This window comes from Eumetopias jubatus, unplaced genomic scaffold (genome assembly GCF_037043125.1).
Source record: "Eumetopias jubatus isolate StellerSeaLion01/CBP00866 unplaced genomic scaffold, mEumJub1_p1.0 scaffold_10, whole genome shotgun sequence".
Taxonomy (NCBI): domain Eukaryota; kingdom Metazoa; phylum Chordata; class Mammalia; order Carnivora; family Otariidae; genus Eumetopias; species Eumetopias jubatus.
Window position 1 is genome coordinate 102,332,959 of NW_028274816.1, and position 17,355 is coordinate 102,350,313.

A 17,355-nucleotide genomic window follows, 5' to 3' on the forward strand; every position below is an offset into this window, starting at 1 on the left:
CAGGAATGCACCACAAAGGACTGCAGCTCCCCCCTCCCGCTCTCCCGGGGCTCGGCGTCCAGGGGCCCGGCCAGGGAGGGAGGCTCGGGAAAGCCGAGAAGTCGGAGCTGACTCCCATTTAAAAAAAAAAAAAAAAAAAGTTCAGCGTCTTTTTTCCGGGGCCCCCGGGTCCTAAAGCCGGGCTGAAGCATCCCTTGCTTCTTTCGCTGGCACCCCCCCAAATCTAGGCCTCTCCAGGTGGCTGTGGGGCTCCAGAATCTTGGTATTCCCCCCCGCCCCCCCCACCCCCCCACTGTCCCGGGGATGACTTCTCCAGGGACGAGCTGCGGCGCCTTGAAAAAGCTGGACCGCCAAGCCTCTCCCGCGCGGGGGTGGAGATGCGTGGGCGACGGCGAGGGTGCTGTGTGCGGGGGGGGAAGCCAGGTGTGCGCCTCCCCGTAGCGGACCGGCGTGGGGTGGGGGGAGCGGGGAGGGGACACTAGCAGTGACTTCTTCGGGGCTAGGGGCGGAGAAGAAGCAGAAGGTACCCTGTAATGGAAAGAAGACCGGGTGCCAGGGTTTAGGCAGAGTGGAGGAGGCGGGGCTCCCTGTTACTTGATCTTAAGGTGGGGGACTGTCCTTGTGTGGGGAGGGGCTTTGCGGACTCCCATCCCTGCGGGAAGCGTTCCTCCACCCACTTACCATCTGTCAAGCGGAAGACCCCCAAGAGCAGGAGGTCGGCCAACGTAGGGGACTCAGGACACCACGGCCCTCTGCCCCTCGGGGGAGCTGACCCAGACCGCGACCCCGCCTTCCTGCTCCCCGCTCTCGGGTGCCCGGCGCTAAGACCCAGCGGGCGCGCCCGGCCCCCGCTCCCGCAGCCCGTCCGGCCCTGACGCCTGCTCCGCCCGGGAGAGCCGGCCGGCGCGGCGCGGCCATGGGGCGGGCGGCGTGGGGGCTGCTGTGGCTGCTGCTGGGCAGCGCCGCGGCGCAGTACGAAAAGTACAGCTTCCGGGGCTTCCCGCCCGAGGACCTGATGCCCCTGGCCGCAGCCTACGGGCACGCGCTCGAGCAGTACGAAGGGGAGAGCTGGCGCGAGAGCGCGCGGTACCTCGAGGCGGCGCTGCGGCTGCACCGGCTGCTGCGGGACAGCGAGGCCTTCTGCCACGCCAACTGCAGCGGCCCCGCGCCGCCCGCGGCCTCGCCCTCGGCGCCCGCGCTCGGTCCCGACGGCGGCCGCGGTGGCGACGAGTGGGCCCGCGAGCTGCAGCTCTTCGGCCACGTCCTGGAACGCGCCGCCTGCCTGCGGCGCTGCAAGCGGACGCTGCCCGCCTTCCAGGTGCCCTACCCGCCGCGGCAGCTGCTGCGCGACTTCCAGAGCCGCCTGCCCTACCAGTACCTGCACTACGCGCTGTTCAAGGTGGGCCCCTGCCGGCGCCCCCTGTCTCGCCGCGCTCCCCGTTCCGGAGCCCCCTCACCGCGCCCTCGTCCCGCCGCGCCCTCCTTCCGCCCCGGCGCCCCCTGTCCCGCCGCGCCCCGCCAGCCCCGCCTCGCCCCCCGTCCCGGAGTCCCCATCACCGCGCCCTCGTCCCGCCGCGCCCTCCTTCGCGCCGGCGTCCCCCCAGCCCCGCCTCGCCCCAAGTCCCAGAGCCTCCCTCGCCTCGCCTCCCCCACCAACCATGCCTCCGCCTCTCACCCCCCGGCGCCCCTGCCCTGCCTCGCCCCCGGGGCCCGGCTGGGGCGCGTGGTTCGGAGCCGGCGTAGGGTTCTGTCCGGTCGGGAGCAGAGTCGGTCGCACAACCCGGGACAGCCAAGCCCGCTCGTGCGCTCCGGGCTGCAGGCTCTGGCCCTTCCGACCCCCTCTGTCCCCGCCGCACAGGCTAACCGGCTGGAGAAGGCGGCAGCCGCGGCCTACACCTTCCTCCAGAGGAACCCGAAGCACGAGCTAACCGCCAAGTATCTCAGCTACTACCGGGGGCTACTAGACGCTGCCGACGAGCCGCTCACAGACTTGGAGGCGCAGCCCTACGAGGTGGGGTGGAGGGGTGGGGCTGGCCCTGACGCTTGTAGAGGAGGGGAGGTGTTGGGGCGTCTCCCTGACCCTTACCTGCTCCCCTCCAGGCCGTGTTCCTCAGGGCTGTGAAGCTCTACAACAGCGGGGACTTCCGAAGCAGCGCGGAGGACATGGAGCGGGCCCTGGCCCAGTACCTGGCAGTCTTTGCCCGGTGTCTGGCCAGCTGCGAGGGGGCCCACGAGCAGGTGGACTTCAAGGACTTCTACCCGGCCATAGCAGGTATTCCCCAGTCCCTGCAGACCCCTGTGGACATCCCTGTCACCCACAGGGCCCTGCTTCCCAGAACTCCTAAGGCCTCTTAGCACAAGTATGCCTCCCGTACACTTTCATGAAGCATGGAGGAAGTTCTTGGGAGGTGGACCGGAGTAAGATGTTAACCTGCTCCGGGAGCCTTCAGTCCTCTGAGAGGGACAGGCCACAGTCCTGACTGGCCAAGGTGTGGGCATGGGTGCAGAGAGGTGGTGACATCCCCAAAGGATCTGGGGACATTGGGTTCACAGGCCTTCCAGGAAGAAAGCAAAGGTGCCAAGGTGGTGTGTGCAGAAGGCGGTTTGTGGCCAGAAATCACACCTAGTCTGGGGATCCCTAACTGTGGGGTTCCTCAGCAGGGGGGGCACAGAGGACTGTCCTGAGCTTCTCTATCTAGGCTTCAGTCCCACTCCCAAACCTCGTCTGCCTCAGAATGCCCCAGCTCCCTGTGGTTTTGGGGTGGGGGTTGAGTCGAGGGGGTGATAAGTCCTCCCTGGCCCGGTCGTCCTTAGCACTGCCCTTAGTATGCTGAGCAAAGTCTCCACCAGCATTACCTCCTGGGATCGCACTGGCTGGCTGGGCCCTAGCTCCTCACCACTCCCTCCCGCCCCCTAGATCTTTTTGCAGAGTCCCTGCAGTGCAAGGTGGACTGTGAGGCCAACCTCACCCCCAACGTGGGTGGCTATTTCGTGGAGAAGTTTGTGGCTACCATGTACCACTACCTGCAGTTTGCCTACTACAAGTGTGAGCCCCCCAGTGGGCTTGGGACGGGTGTGGGGGGGGAGCACCGCACTGGGAGTGTCAGAGTCGTGGCGAGCCGTTCCTCGGGAGTGAGCACCCTGGGTGACGGGAGGGAAGCCTGGGGCTGGCGGACAGGTGAGAGGGTGGGAAGGAACAGAGAGCAGCCTTAGGAGAATTCAGGGACCTCTTGGGTAAATGACTGGGTAGCCAACAACTGCACAGCACTTCACAGTTTACACACCCCTGCCATGTCTGTTTATCTCACTTGATGCTTTTACCAGCCCCCCCACTCCTGGCAGCTGACATGACTGGACCCGTTTTTCGGATGAGAAGCTGAGGCTCATACAGTGCAATGGGGCCATTAGTCACATGACTGATGATAAGTAGCACCAGGACTTATGGCTCTTCTTGTCCGGGGGAGATCCTGAGCATCAGCTGGGGCTGGGATGGATGATCTCCAGTGTTCCTGCAGTGCTAAGATGCCAAGATTCGTATGGAGGCTGGAGTCGGAGTGGAGGAGCTGAGGACCAACGGGCCAGGAGACCCTTCATGGGTCCAGTTGGCAGAGAGGTTGAGGGCCAGGCTGCTGGGCTCTCATTCCCCAGTGCCATTATTCTCCAGCTGTGTCAGCTTGAGAAATCTCCCTAACCTCTCCGTGCCTCAGATCTCTTGTCTATAAAATGGGAATGATAATAATGGTGAGGCTTAAATGAATTACATGGGCCTGGCCCATGGCAAGTTCCCAGTACATTCTAGCTTGCATTATTATTTGGGTGCAGTGAGGTGGCCAAAAGATCTTCTGAGAGGCAGCTGGGGAGCCAGGAGCACTGGACTGAGTTGGGAGATAGGGATGGGCTAGGAAGGCATTGTCCCTGAAGGTGGGGAGGCGCCAGGACTACCCCTCACTCCTGTCCTGCCTGCAGTGAACGATGTGCGCCAGGCCGCCCGCAGCGCCGCCAGCTACATGCTCTTCGACCCCGAAGATAGCGTCATGCAGCAGAACCTGGTGTACTACCGCTTCCACCGGGCTCGCTGGGGCCTGGAGGAGGAGGACTTCCAGCCCCGGGAGGTGGGCTCTGCCTTTGGAGGCACTCTCAGTTTAATAAAAAAAAAAAAAAAAATCCTGGCTTCTTTGGAAGGCAGGATAGGAAGGGAAAAGAAAGACTTGTGGGTTGTGGTTGGAGTCCTGGGTTCAAAGCCAGTCCCACCAGCTGAATGGGCCTGGGAACATTACTGCTCCTTTCTGAATATGTGGCCTCACCTGCAAAATGGGAGTGGTACCACCTGCCGTGACAGCACAGAGGCCGGGCTGTGGGAGGCCCAAAATACCTGTCCATCCCTGCCTGCTCCCCGCCCCACCCTGGTCACTCTCACCGCTGGCCTTTGCCCTTCTTCCCCAGGGACCCCCTGGCTTGGACCCGCTAAGGAACCCTTGGGAATCTAGGGCAAGACTGGCAGTCATGGGGCACATGGTGCCACCCTCAATTTCCTTACGTGTGGCAGACATTGCTAATGGATTAGGGAACTCTTTCTAAGAGCCCTCAGAATCCTCCTTAACCCAGGCACTCCAAGCAGCTGTGATTTTTTTCCGCCAGCATGTGAGCTGATACCTGTTCCCTGCTCTTTGAGCTGAAAAAGGGTGGGAGGGCGCAGATCCTAACAATGTGGCTCCTCCCCCACCTGGCAGCAGGGTCTGGCTTACCCCATGTTCCTCCCTCCTCTCAGGAGGCCATGTTCTACCACAACCAGACCACTGAGCTTCGGGAGCTGCTGGAGTTTGCACATCTGTACCTGCAGTCAGATGATGAGGTAAGCGGCCCTCTGCTCTCTAGGCTGGGCCATGATGGAGACCCCTGATCTTCTTCCGGGGGGGCCACTGTGCCAAAGCTCGGCCCCACCCCTTGGCACTCAACTGCTATGAAGCAGGAGAGATTCACTGTCCCTCATCTATACCTGCTCTTTTCTCCCCACTCAGTGTTTTCATGCTCCCTTTCTCTACGTGTCTTGCCCAATAACTCCCCAGCCCAGCTCAAGCGGCAGCTCCTCCAGGAAGCCCTCCCTGCCTGCCCTGGCTCTGTCTTCTGGGCTTGCAGTGCCAGTTCTGACCCTCTATGCCTCCCCGGACCTGGAGTGATTTGTAGCCCTGGTCGCTCCCCCCCCCACCCCCAGCCCCCTTCTCTGTCCAGTCTCCCAGAGGGTTGTGCTCTGGGACGGGGGACCAGGTTATTCCCAGCTTTCCCACAGCACCTGCCACAGAGCTGGTGTGGGAAAACGGAGTTTGAATGAACCAGCGAATTAATGAATGCAGGATACCAGGAAGGAAGGACTACAGTGTGGTACCTTGATTCTGAATGAGGGTTTGAGAGTCTGAATTTCAGTGAGGTGTTGTGCTCAGTGCTGATTTATTCATTACCCCCTTCGTTCACTCACCCATGCTCCTACCACTTGTCACATAGGGGGGCAGGGGGTACACCGTTTGCACCCTGACTTTGGCAACATTGGCCTCGCCACTTAGTGGGTGGGCAGCCTCCAGGCAAATCTTAGGTAGCTCTCCAACTCCCCTTCCTGCATCTCGAATGCAGAGGATGATGCCCACGTCACACCACTGTGGTGGCAATGAAATGAGATTGAGTATGGAAAGCACTTAGTACAGATGCTCAGTGAATGGTGCCGTTTTGATTACTGTTATTTGTGGCCTGCTGTTTGCCAGACACTGTGGGGCCCTGGGGCAAGTTGATGAAAGGCAGAGTCCTTTTCCCAAGCAGCTCACGGTCTAGTGGGGGAGGCACCAGCTCAGGAGAGGTCAGCATGGGCCAGCAGAGGAGGGCTCCAGGTCCAACCGGGCTGATCGGCCAGGGTTGCATCCTGGAGCTGACGCCTGGCATTGGTGAGGTCAACAAGAACGGTCCAGGCATTACCCAGGCACGGGGTGGTGGTGGGGGAGGTAATCATGTTCCTGGCCAGGAAACTGCATGAGCACACTGTATGTACGGACTAGCAGCATTTGCTGTGGAATTCATGCTTCAAAGGAGGGCCTTGGCGAGGGAACGCTTAGCTGACATTGACTCTCTGCTGGGGGAGCATCGGCCCCGGGAGCGGCAGTTTGGGAGTGGGACCTTGTGGGAGAAACCCTCAGATCCGTCCCTGGTGGGATCTTGAGACTGGGGAAGGAGGGCCTTTGGGGGCTGAGATGGGATGGGGGGCTCATCCAGGAAGGGAGCCCGTCTGGGTTTGCACCTGCTGTGACCTCATTTCCCTGCCCACCCTGGGGCTGCTCTAGATGGAGCTTGAAGAGACAGTGCCTGCCGTGGAACCCAAGGACCCGCCGTCCGACGCTGAGTTCGAGGGGGAGGGGGACTACGAGGAGGGCATCTATGCTGACTGGTGGCAGGAGCCGGATGCCAAGGGTGACGAGGCAGAGGCCGGTCAGTGACTCGAGTGCTGGCGGAGAGCGGGGCTGCCACCCGGGGTGGAGGTTGGCCACAGAAGGATCCGTGTACTGCGTGGCAGAGGCAGTTGGGGTGTGGGGACCTCTCCTCTGGGGGCTTCTAGCCTGTTAGCCAACCCTGTCCCACCTTGTGTGTGAGGGGGTGGCATCCTCTCTGGAGCTGGGACCCCACTGAGACCTGCCCCGGGGAGCCTCCCTCCTGCCTGCCCCCATGCCCCCAGGACAGCGCCCAGATGCTTGTTGGGAGTGGGTGCGGGGCTAACCCGGGGCTCCCTCCTTTCTGTTCCAGAGCTGGAGCCTGAACTAGCATGAGAGGGCCACCCTTGCACCCCTCAAGAGCTGGGGAAACCTGAGCCCAGTGATACCGCCCTCACCAGCCTGGGCAGCAGCAAGAACTATTTATTAAAAATGTACAATGGACATAGCTGACCAGGCCCCATCCCATCCCACCTGTGAGCGCTGCTCCCCAGGTCTCAGGGTCTCTGGGCCACAGGACGGTGGTGCTCCAGCTGCTGATGGCCCATCCTCCTCCCCGGTGCTCTCCTCAGCTGGACAGTCTCCTGGAGGAGAAGGTTCCTGCTCCTCCAAGCTGGGTCTCAGCCTGGATTTCAGAGACAGCAGAGGGGCCGCTGATGTTATGAAGAGCGCTCCAGAGTCCAGTGGTTCCTGGCTCACTGGCAGTGGGTGCTCAATAAATGTTTCTTGTTGAATGAATTGCAGTACCTGGGGTCCAGTCTCCCCTGGGCTGAGGGTGCGGGTCGTTCCCTCTCTCCGCGTCCATCTCCCCTCCTGTGTAAATATGGGGTGGGCAAGGGGGCACAGTTTGGCCTCAGGGGACCCTGGGCGGGTTTTTTTGAGAGCAGAGTGCAATTGCAGATCCGCCCGCCAGGGGGCGAGAGCATGCAGTTCCTTCTGCCGTCGCTGGAAGGTGATTTCAGATTTCCTATATTTTCCTGGTTCAGCATTGCTTCCCTCGGGGAGTGTGGTGAGCATGGGGAGGGGGCTAAGGATGTTTCCGGTTGTTACTTTCTAGGCATTTCCAGACCCAGGTTCTCGAGGGGCTGAGCAAGCATTCCCTGCCCTGCTCTCTGCCCCTTCTCCCATTCTTCAGCAGAGGTTGGGGCTCCATCTCAGCAGCCAGAGGGGCCCTAGGCATACAGTTTGATAACATGAGACCTCGTGGTAGCAGTGGGACTGCCAGATCTTCCTGCCCAGTCTTCCATCAGCTCTAGGGGGCAGAGAGTCTGGAGGTGCAGAGGTGAAGGTAATGCCAGGTGGCTACTGTTCAGTGCCGTGATGCACCCGTGTCCTCCCCCGTGTTCCACGGGGGGTGGGGGTGGGGGAAAGGGGCCTCTCTGGAGAGGGACCCTGGGCCAGGACCAGGCAGGTAACAGTTCTGCCCGACTCCCCATGTTTCAGGCCTCCCAGGGGGCAGGGTGGTGTAGGAGGCTTCTCTTCCTATCCGAGGGTGGAGCAGATGCTGGGAAGCCCGCACCCCTGCCCTCCCCACAGACGTGCCAGGTGACCTGGCCTGGGCCCTCCCCATCTCTGCGCCCAGGAGGACTCTCTGCCTCACCCCAAACCCCACCCCTGGGTCTCTGGTGGGGACGAGGACAGGGAGGCCAGAGTCAGTCTGCAGCAGGGCTGGGTCAAGGCTGAGGGCACCGGTGACCTCACTCCCTTTCTCCTGTAGGTGGGTCCGCAGCGGTAGCGTCTCGCAGGTGCCAGGGTGGGCCTGCCCCACCCCACCCCTTCCTAGCTGCTGTGTAGTCAGCTTCCACTGACGCCCCGCCCCGTTTCTGGGAGTGGCTGGGGAGCTGGGATGTGCCGGAGCGTGCCTGCTGTGAGTAGGCGCTTTGGAATCTGGACAGCTGGGTGTGAGTCTGAAAGGGTGTGTGTGCAGAAGCAAGAAGGTCTGTGTGCGTGTGTCTGAGAATGTCTGTGGCAGTTTCACGGGTGACCGAGCATGGTTCTTCACATGGCTCCATGACCGCGCCGGCCTTCGTGAATGTGTTTCTGGAGGGGTTCGCTCACTCAGCACGTATTTATTGAGCACCTAGTACGTGCTAAGCACACTGTAGGTGCTGGGCATACAATAGTGGGCAAAAGCAGGCCAAGCACCCTGCCGTCATGGAGCTTGCCTCCCAGCGGAGAGACCTGCAATAAACAATAAATGTTATTTTTTTAAAAGGATTTTATTTATTTATTAGAGAACACAGGAGCAGTGGGGAGGGGCAGAGGGAGAGGCAGAAGCAGACTTCCCGCTGAGCAGGGAGCCCGACGTGGCGCTCGATCCCAGGACCCCAGGATCATGACCTGAGCTGAAGGCAGATGCTTAACGACTGAGCCACCCAGGTGCCCCGACAATAAATGTTATAATAGGGTGCCTGGGTGGCTCAGTTGGTTGAGCGACTGCCTTCGGCTCAGGTCATGATCCTGGAGTCCCGGGATCGAGTCCCACATCCGGCTCCCTGCTGAGCGGGGAGTCTGCTTCTCCCTCTGACCCTCCCCCCTCTCATGTGCTCTCTCTATCTCATTCTCTCTCTCAAATAAAGAAATAAAATATTTTTTAAAATGTTATAATAAATTATATGGTTAGTCTGATAAATCAGACAGAAAAATAGAGCTGGGGAGGAGGGACGGGGAGAGCTGAGGGGATGCCATTTCAGAAGCTTGTGGTGTGTGTCTAAGTGTGCAGCTGAGAGTGGCGTCTTTGTATGTGTGGTGATGAGACAGTGTGTGTGTGAGGGGGGTATCCCCCGGGGGCGGAATGCCAGCCCCGGCCTGGGCCCTCTCCCCACGGGCAAGCCCTCGCCCAGGCCCTGCAGCCCCGTGTCCCTCCCTTACTCAGCTCTCCTCTTCTAGGCAGCCACCCCCCCTCCCCCCTCTCCCTGATACCGGCATCTCCCCAGTGCCAGGCCAGGTCCCCAAACCGGTGAGACCGAGTCCCAGCGTGGGCCCTGCAGCCCATTCTCCCAACCCCACCCACTGCAGACACCCTTGCCTCCTCCACATCTGTCTCACCTGGTCCCTCTGTACCCCGCCCCCCAACACCCCACCCAGCACCTCATCAGTCATGGCATCTGTAGTATAATGGGTAGAAGGTTAGGGAAGGCCTAAAAGGGACTGGGGATGGCGACCTTACACAATAGGGCCAGGTTCAGAAGCCACAGAGGTGCCCAGACCCAGAAAGACCCCGTCCTGAAGCAAGCTTCACTACTACGGTGTACCAAGTACCTACCATATGCTGGGCACTTGGTCTTAAACATTGTCGTGACATAGGCCTCCGTTCCCTTCTGCTCCAGGTGAGGCTGAGGAATGAGAAGCAATTTGTCCCAGGTTCCTCACATTGAGTGGTGGCTGAGGTGGGTTTGAAACTCTTCTCCCCCAGATCGATGCTGCTCAGAGAAAGGTGTTGGCTTTGGGGCTTTGGGGCTAGATGTGTGGACAGAGCCCCCACATTGCTGCAGCCTACTGAGGGAGGCAAGGAGTTCTAGAAGGGAGGGAAGAAGGGGGTAGGGAGCGGAAGGAAAAGCAGGCAATCAGGTTCTGCATCTCGGGCCCAATTCCAGAGCCTGCCCTCCCCTGCCTCCCGCCATTGTCGGCTCCATGGAATTGGGCCCATGTTAGGGAGCCTGGGTCAGACTTGTCGGGGTCACTTACCAGCACCTTCTTGAATCCTGAGAAGTGAGGGCCAGTGGAGGGGGAAAGTCCTACAGGCTCTTCCAAAATTCCAGTAAATTCTAATGGAAGAAATCCCCCCTTAGGTTTGAGCAATAGTTCTTAAAGTCTCACCCTGGTGTTCCCCTTTCTCCAGGAGAGTAGGGTCTCCCCTGGGGACAGAGAAAGACCCCTTCCCTGGGTCAGAAGGCTGTGTCCAGTTGGCACCGTGCCAGCAGCATAACCTGACTGCAGAAGTTCTAGCAGCTGCAGGGCCCACGCCCCCTGCAGCTTCCCCACTCTGGGGTCTTCATCCAGCTCTCCCACGTCTCCCCAAGGATAGCCCTGGCAGATGGCCCCACCTTCATGGATGGGGAAACTGAGGCCCAGAGAGTGTAGAAGGCTGGCTTAGCCCCAAAATGACTCAGGGATTAGGTGGGAGTATGCGGGGGCCTGGGACTGCCCACCAGAGCCAGCCCCAGGCCGACCGGTGGACACATCACCTGTAATCACCACCTGCCTGGGTTCCACTTGGCGCCAGGGCACCTGGATAGCATCTCTTCTGTCCCCCAAACAGCCCTTGGGGTGGGAACACCTCTCACGCCCATGATCAGGTGGGGAAACTGAGGTAAGGGGGAGAACGTGCCTGCTTTTTTACTGCCCCTTCCCCACACACATATACTTAATCCTCTCAATCTGGGGAAGAACTCACTAAGGTAAGTCACTCCCAATGAAGAGTCAAGAACTTGACATTTTCCATTTGGGTCACCTTTTTCATCTTTCCTTTTAGGAGAAGAGTGGGATATTATGTTCTTGGAGCACAGTAAAGAATGGCCACGTGAGATGCCTTCCTTTTCCCTTGACCCCTTGGCTAAATCCTGGTGGCCTTCCTGGAGGAAGCTAGGAAGGAGCACAGTTCAGCCAGTCTGAGCGCCAAGTCTGGCCTCTCTCCCTGGCCCTGGTGGGTGTAGGGAGCAGGGGGCCTTTTAGAGACCTCACAGCCATGAAGGACATTCCATTAAAAGCTTTTGTGGGGCGCCTGAGTGGCTCAGACGATTGAGCGTCTGCCTTCGGCTCAGGTCATGGTCCCGGGGTCCTGGGATCGAGTCCCACGTCGGGCTCCCTGCTCCTTGGGAGCCTGCTTCTCCCTCTGCCTCTCTCTCTCTCTCTCTCTCTCTGTCTTTCATGAATAAACAAATAAAATCTTAAAAAAAAAAAGCTTTTGTGAGGGGCGCCTGGCTGGCTTAATCAGAGGAGAAGGTGACTCTTGATCTCGGGGTTGTAAATCTGAGCCCCACATTGCGTGCAGAGATTACTTAAAAGTAAAATCTTAAAAAAAAAAAAAAGCTTTTGGTATCTCCAAATGAGGTTATGCTCACAGTTACAGAGACAGGGGATAGGAATGAAGTCAGAAAATGCTTGTCTCATGACTTTGACCTTTAGTACAATTATTTTGACAAACCTGGTTGGTGGTGGTTGCGGGGTTTTGCTTTTTTTTTTTTTGGTAATACATTGGTATCCTCAAAAATGGAAATGTCCCAGGCCTTGGAGCACCGCCCCCTCCACACATAAGCACACACACACTTCGGACAGACCTGGCCTCTCTCCAGCACCCTCCGCGCGGCCCAGGCCGGACTTCACCCTGCCCCACGCCCCCTGCCCCTCCCCCTCACCACTTCCGGGTGCTCTGCCGGGGCCGTAAATTATCCATGAGCTCGAAGTTGGCTGTTGGTTCAACCCAAGGCTGAGGTGGCGATGAAATATTCAGGGATCTCAACTCTCAAATTCCCTGGTGGCCGCAGAATGGGACTGGGGAACAAGGGGTTCACGTAGCAGGTCGGGGGGCGGGGGCGGGGCGGGGCGCCTCCAAGCCCTGACCTGCTGGCGTCTGGGGCCTGGAGACCCGGGAGGTGGGGGGAAGGTCTCTGTGAAATCCAGGGCTGTGGCTCTGGGTGGTGCCCTCTTGGTGCGGAGGCTTGCGTGGCAGTGAGCAGAGGTGACTGATTTCCACCCCTGGGGAGGGCCGGCCAGCCCAGCAAGACCCCAGTGGTCCCCCAGCCCTGGCTCTCCAATCCCGAAGTTTTCCTCCTGAAGTCCCACCACGAGGTGACTTCCCACAAAATTGGTTCTCCTCTCCCCCTAACACATACACCGCACCCTACCTTTGCTGAAATAGAAAAGACCTAGATTGGTGGGACCGGTAGGCTGGGGGGGGGCGGCGGGGGAAGGCAGGAGACAAGGTTCAAGTCTCAGCCCTGCCAGGAATTTGCTTGTTTGACCTTGGGGACGTTCCTTTCCTGGTTCTAGCCTCAGTTTCCCCATATATGCAAGGAAGGAGACTGATTGATTGTTTCTTCTTTCTTTTCCCAAGGACTCTCCACAGGTGGGGGAGAAATCCTGTCATCGGGGTGTGTGTGTGTGTGCACGCGCACGCACGCACGCTCACGCTTGTACACGCGTGTGCCAGGGGAGGGGCAGCCTCTCTGTGGGAAGGGCACCTGTCAGGGCAGGCATCTCTCCCGGATTGTTGGGAGCGGGAGGGGCAGGCCGGCTGGCAGGCGGGTGGGGCCTCAGCTGCGTCAGCCTGTTCTAGGCCAGGAGCAGCAAGAGGGGTGACTCAGGTGGCAAGGTTCCCCCTGCTGCTTCCCCCCACCCAAACTCTCAGCAGGGGGAGGGGGTTGCTCAGAAAGCCAGGGAGGGGGACAGAGCTCAAGAATACAGTCCCAATGCTTGGAGCCCGTCCTGTTGAGTTCCTGAAATTCTGGAATCGCACCTTGTTGGGGGGCTGGGGTAGGTAAGGGGGTACCTACTTGGGGATCGTCATTCTCTGGAGAGGTCCTGACCCTCTTCCAGCATCTCCATCCACCACCACCTCCGGCCCCTTGTATCTCCCCCTGGCCTGTGCTATTTCTGGCTGTCCTATCTCTGTTTTCCTGTCTCCCTGTTTTCTTTTTGACATTCCATCCCCGCCCACACGCCTTGCAGTGAAGTGTCTTGGGAGCTACCTCTATAATTAAGAGCCCTCCCCTGGCTGGCTGGGCACACACCCTCAGGACCAGGCTGTGGGCCGTCTGTCTCCAGCCTCCAGGCTCCTCCCCCTGACAAAGGGCAGCACAAAAAGCAGGAGCACACTCCCCCCCACAACAGGGGCCTTGCACCATCCTGTGTGCTCCAGCTCCCAGCAAGGCCTGGCCCCGCTCCCGCCAGGAGAGCTTGGGAGCCAGAGGCCCTTCTGCAGCCATCTCCCCAGCCCCGAAGGGATCCCACTGAGCAATCCCCCCACCCCAACACCAGCGGTCAGGGGCTAGAATGCAAATGGAGGCCCACATACAGAGATCTAAATTGGGCACAAATCAAGCCAACAAACTGTCAAGTAAGGTATACCTTGACAAGTATACCCCTACAGCCACCTGAAGGGCCAGGATGGAACTGAGAGTTCTGATTCCTTCTCAGAACACAGCAGCCTGGGGTAACTGTTCCCCGACCCCCAGTACCTGGGCCATCTCCCCTTCCCTTTGCACCGCTGGCTCCCCACTCACCAGTACATGACCAAGGGCTTCCAGCATATGTGTGTAGATACCCCAGCATCATGTCCTCCGTGTCCATCCCTCCCCCACCCCTGCCCCTGTCACCCCTTGGCCCAAGGGTGCACATAACACGCATGCTGCTCTGTCCATTCTCAGGAGAAAGAGCCAGAACAAGAGAACTACAGGCCACCCAAGCAGGGTCAGCTCTGGGCAGGGAATTCCGGTTTCCCCGTCCAGAGTGTGGTCTCAAAGGAGAGAGGGATGAACGCTGTGTAGGCTCCTCCCCTTGTTCCTGTGTGGAAGGGTGCTGTCCCCCGCACCCCCCCCCGTGGGAGGACCAGGGCTGAGGCCCCTTCCCCACGCCTGTGGATGGCTCTGCCCCAGAGCCGAGAGAAGGCCGGCGCTCAAGATGCTCCTTGCTCTGTGCGTTGCCTTTGATTCCAGTCTGCTCCCCAAGGAGTAGCTTGCAGTTGTCTGTATTTTTCCTGCTGTGGAAGGGCAACGTCATCAGCCTGAAGTTTAGCCACCCATCTGTTCACCCCATCTTCTATTAAGATTTTTAAAAAAATTTCAGGGAGCCTGCTGTGGGGCTCGATCCCAAGACCCCGAGTTCATGGCCTGCTGAAGTCAGATGCTTAACCGACTGAGCCACTCAGGTGCCCCCCATCTTCTTTTATAGAGGTGGCCATCCCTGCAGCCACTTTGGGTCAAAGAGGAGGGAAGAAGGGTGTGTGTGTGTGTGTGTGTGTGTGTGTGCACGCTTGGGGGGAGAGTGCTGCCGTGCCTGGTGTTTGTATGTCTAAATCTAGGCCCGTCAGTGTATATCCCGGAGGTATGAGTGCAGATGGTTGTGTATGTGGCTTTTGCACATCTAAATCCCTGACAGAGAGGGGGCCGAGATGGAAGACAACAGCATCTCTCCCACTTCCTTATGCGGCCCAGAGGCCTGCGGAGGATGAGCTGAGGAGAGCGGCCTGGCTGTTGTTCGCCTTCCCCCAGGGAAGCACCTCCCTGGCCCCCACCCTCCCAACTCCCCCACCCCAACATTGGACCCGCATCACAAACCTCTTTGCTGGTAGCTTCCGTCTCTGGGGCAGCTTGGGATGAGCCCCTTGATGCCCTTTCCTTCTTTGCTCTGTGAACCCAGACAGCTGCAAGGTTGCATTAACCATTTGTGTTCTTCGTGGCCCAAGGACTCTGCTTCCACCGAGCTCTGGGCAAGATAAATGAGCTTAAAATTCAGTAATACGAAGTGAAGCTAGACATAAGGAACTTAGATTAAAGGAGACAAGGGTATTCATATAATATCTGGAGACTCTCCTTTCCTGGAGATTTGTCAGAGCAACCCCTGCCTTTAAAGGCTTGGAGGAAGAGGACTGGGTAAGATGTTCCTGTGGCCTGTCCTTCAAGTTCAAGCTACCGGGGACACTGTGGCCACAGTGACTCTCATCCCTGTCCCTAGGCACCTCCTCACCCCTTGAGACCAAATCCTCTACACAGGCAGCTCATTGTAGTAAACATCATTTTCTGATTCTTTTCTGTATCCTACAGATGAATCCTCAGTGCCTGGCAGGCACACAGTAGGTGCTTAATAAATGTGCCAAAAATCCCTTGATCTGGGAGGAGTCACAGCTCTTATTCCAGTCTTTCCTGCTGCTGTGGGTGGTGCCTCCACCCAGTCCCAGCCTGATGCTTAGCTTTGGGGCCAGCATGTTGCAGCTTGTTCAGGCTGACATGCAGGGAACATTCTGGGGAGATACACACACATACACAGAGGCTTTATTCTGAAGCCCTATTTGTGCCCCCCTGCTCCACCAGGCTCTCCTACCTCTCTGTCGTCAACCAGCCTGTATGCAGAGAGAGGAAGAGAGGAAGGAAAGAGTGAAGTCAGCTCCAGTCTGGGAAGTGTGTGTGTGTCTGTGGGCAGGGCTGGGGGTGGGGAAATGGGCAGGGGATGGGGAGAGTAGGGAGAGGGAGGAAGTGAAACCCTAGGGCTGGGAGCTCTATTCCTCCTAAGGTGAGGGCTGGCCACTGTACAGCCTGGCTGGGGGTTGGGGGGAGCAGGTAGGGGGGTGGGCAAGGATAAGGTAGGGAGGAAGATACTCAGAAAAGAGGAGGGGGAGTCAAGGAAACTAAGTGAAGGGCAGTGGCCCTGACATGTGGGATGGTACCTGGTTAAGGATGTTGATGTCTCCCTGGCCCCCTCCAGGAAGGCTTCCTGGATGGCACAAGCCTCAGAAGTGAGACTGTTTTGGCCATCGTTCCTTTCTCTGGTGGGAAAGTGGTCAAGTATACTGCTGGCGTGCCTTCACCCAGCCCACCCTGGGCGCTAGCTTTGGGACTATAGAACTTGTTTGAGGGAGGACATTTTCGTGACAACCACTCCCCCAATTCCCACACACTGAGTGGCTAAGGTGACCTGTTTACACTTAGCTCTCCCGGAACCCTTCGAGGGTTGGGATCATTGTGGTTTTCTGTGTTACCAGAGTCTCATCTGGTGCCTTGAATGAATGTCTGTAGTAAGCTCAGCAGACCGTACATCCACGAGAGCAGGCACCCGTTTCATTAACCACAGCACGGAAAGACCCTTGTCTTCATAACTTGTTTGCCTATTGGGAAGTTCTTTTTGATCACTAACCCATAATCTTCCACCACTGAGGGGGCTGCTGCCCCATTTCTTTTATGCTAGTGTTGATTTCCTTTAGATCCGATGCCTGTTTTTTTCCCAAACCCATCACTACTTTCTCTTTGTCCCAAATCTTTGCTCTTCTGTCTCTGCCCAGAATATTTGCTTTTGCCTTTCCCCCCACCCCTCCCCGCTGCTTTTGACATTTTATGTCTATGCTATTATTCCACCAGGAGCGCATGCATTTGGTGGGCCTTGAAATTAGAAGAAAGGGGTGCTAGTGTAGGATATGCCACTTTGTTGTTTTGTGACCTCTGAATTTCAGCTTCCCCATCGTTGAAATGAGGCTCATTTTGTTGTCCTAATTTTTTTTCCAGAATTGTCATGAGAATTAAAAAAAAAACCCTCCATATCTTTAAATTCTAACATTTAGCGGTTGTCCAAATGATTTCACAAACCTTAATTTTATTCCCGCACCCCCCCATGAGACAGATACAGCTAATGTACCCATTTTACAGATGAAGAAAAACAGGATGAAAGATGAGGTAACTGGCTGAGATCATATAGCTACTAAGTGGCAGAACCTAAACCCAGGCCTTCTAATTCAAAATCTCATGAGCACTCTGTCTTTGGGGAAAAAATCCCAACCTAGAAAAAAAAGCCTATGAAATGCTATACAAATAGGTTATTATCCCTCTGTGGCAAGGGTGAATAAGCTCAAAGAAGCATCATGCCTGACGCTGAGTTGGCTGGCCTGTAAAGGCGTCTGTCCTTTCCCATGGCGCCTCCTGACTCACCTGTTGGACAGGTAGGGGGAAGGGGAGAGTAATGAGTCTCACCTGCTCAGAGCTAGGGTGGGGCAAGACACACCCCATCCTTCCCATTGGTTCTTTCCCTAGTCTTACTGACAATCCCTTGCCCAATCAGGAGAAGTAACCTTCTATCTGCCAATAGGTGCGGAGTGAGGATGGAATCTCAAGTTGGAGGCCGTCCCCAGAGCCGACTAGCAGTCCCCGGGGCCAATGGCCAGCGGATAAACAGAGGCGGCGGT

At 58.0% G+C, this 17,355-nt stretch overlaps 1 protein-coding gene across 1 annotated transcript; it reads left to right on the forward strand.

Moving 5' to 3' along the window:
• The first annotated feature begins 916 nt into the window (after window positions 1–916).
• On the forward strand, window positions 917–7,133 carry P3H4 (prolyl 3-hydroxylase family member 4 (inactive)). Its single transcript, XM_028094065.2, has 8 exons — window positions 917–1,399; window positions 1,859–2,011; window positions 2,101–2,272; window positions 2,918–3,046; window positions 3,967–4,112; window positions 4,769–4,852; window positions 6,324–6,468; window positions 6,781–7,133. The coding sequence occupies exons 1-8, from the start codon at window positions 917–919 to the stop codon at window positions 6,801–6,803; spliced, it is 1,335 nt and encodes a 444-aa protein (XP_027949866.1). The 3' UTR covers window positions 6,804–7,133.
• The last annotated feature ends 10,222 nt before the right edge of the window (window positions 7,134–17,355 follow it).

Excerpts from the sequence above, each read along its gene's own strand:
- P3H4 (XM_028094065.2), top strand. The coding sequence starts at position 917 with ATGGGGCGGGCGGCGTGGGGGCTGCTGTGGCTGCTGCTGGGCAGCGCC. Across the intron at positions 2,273-2,917 it reads CTTCTACCCGGCCATAGCAG|ATCTTTTTGCAGAGTCCCTG; the intron begins GTATTCCCCAGT and ends CCCGCCCCCTAG. Across the intron at positions 3,047-3,966 it reads GCAGTTTGCCTACTACAAGT|TGAACGATGTGCGCCAGGCC; the intron begins GTGAGCCCCCCA and ends TCCTGCCTGCAG.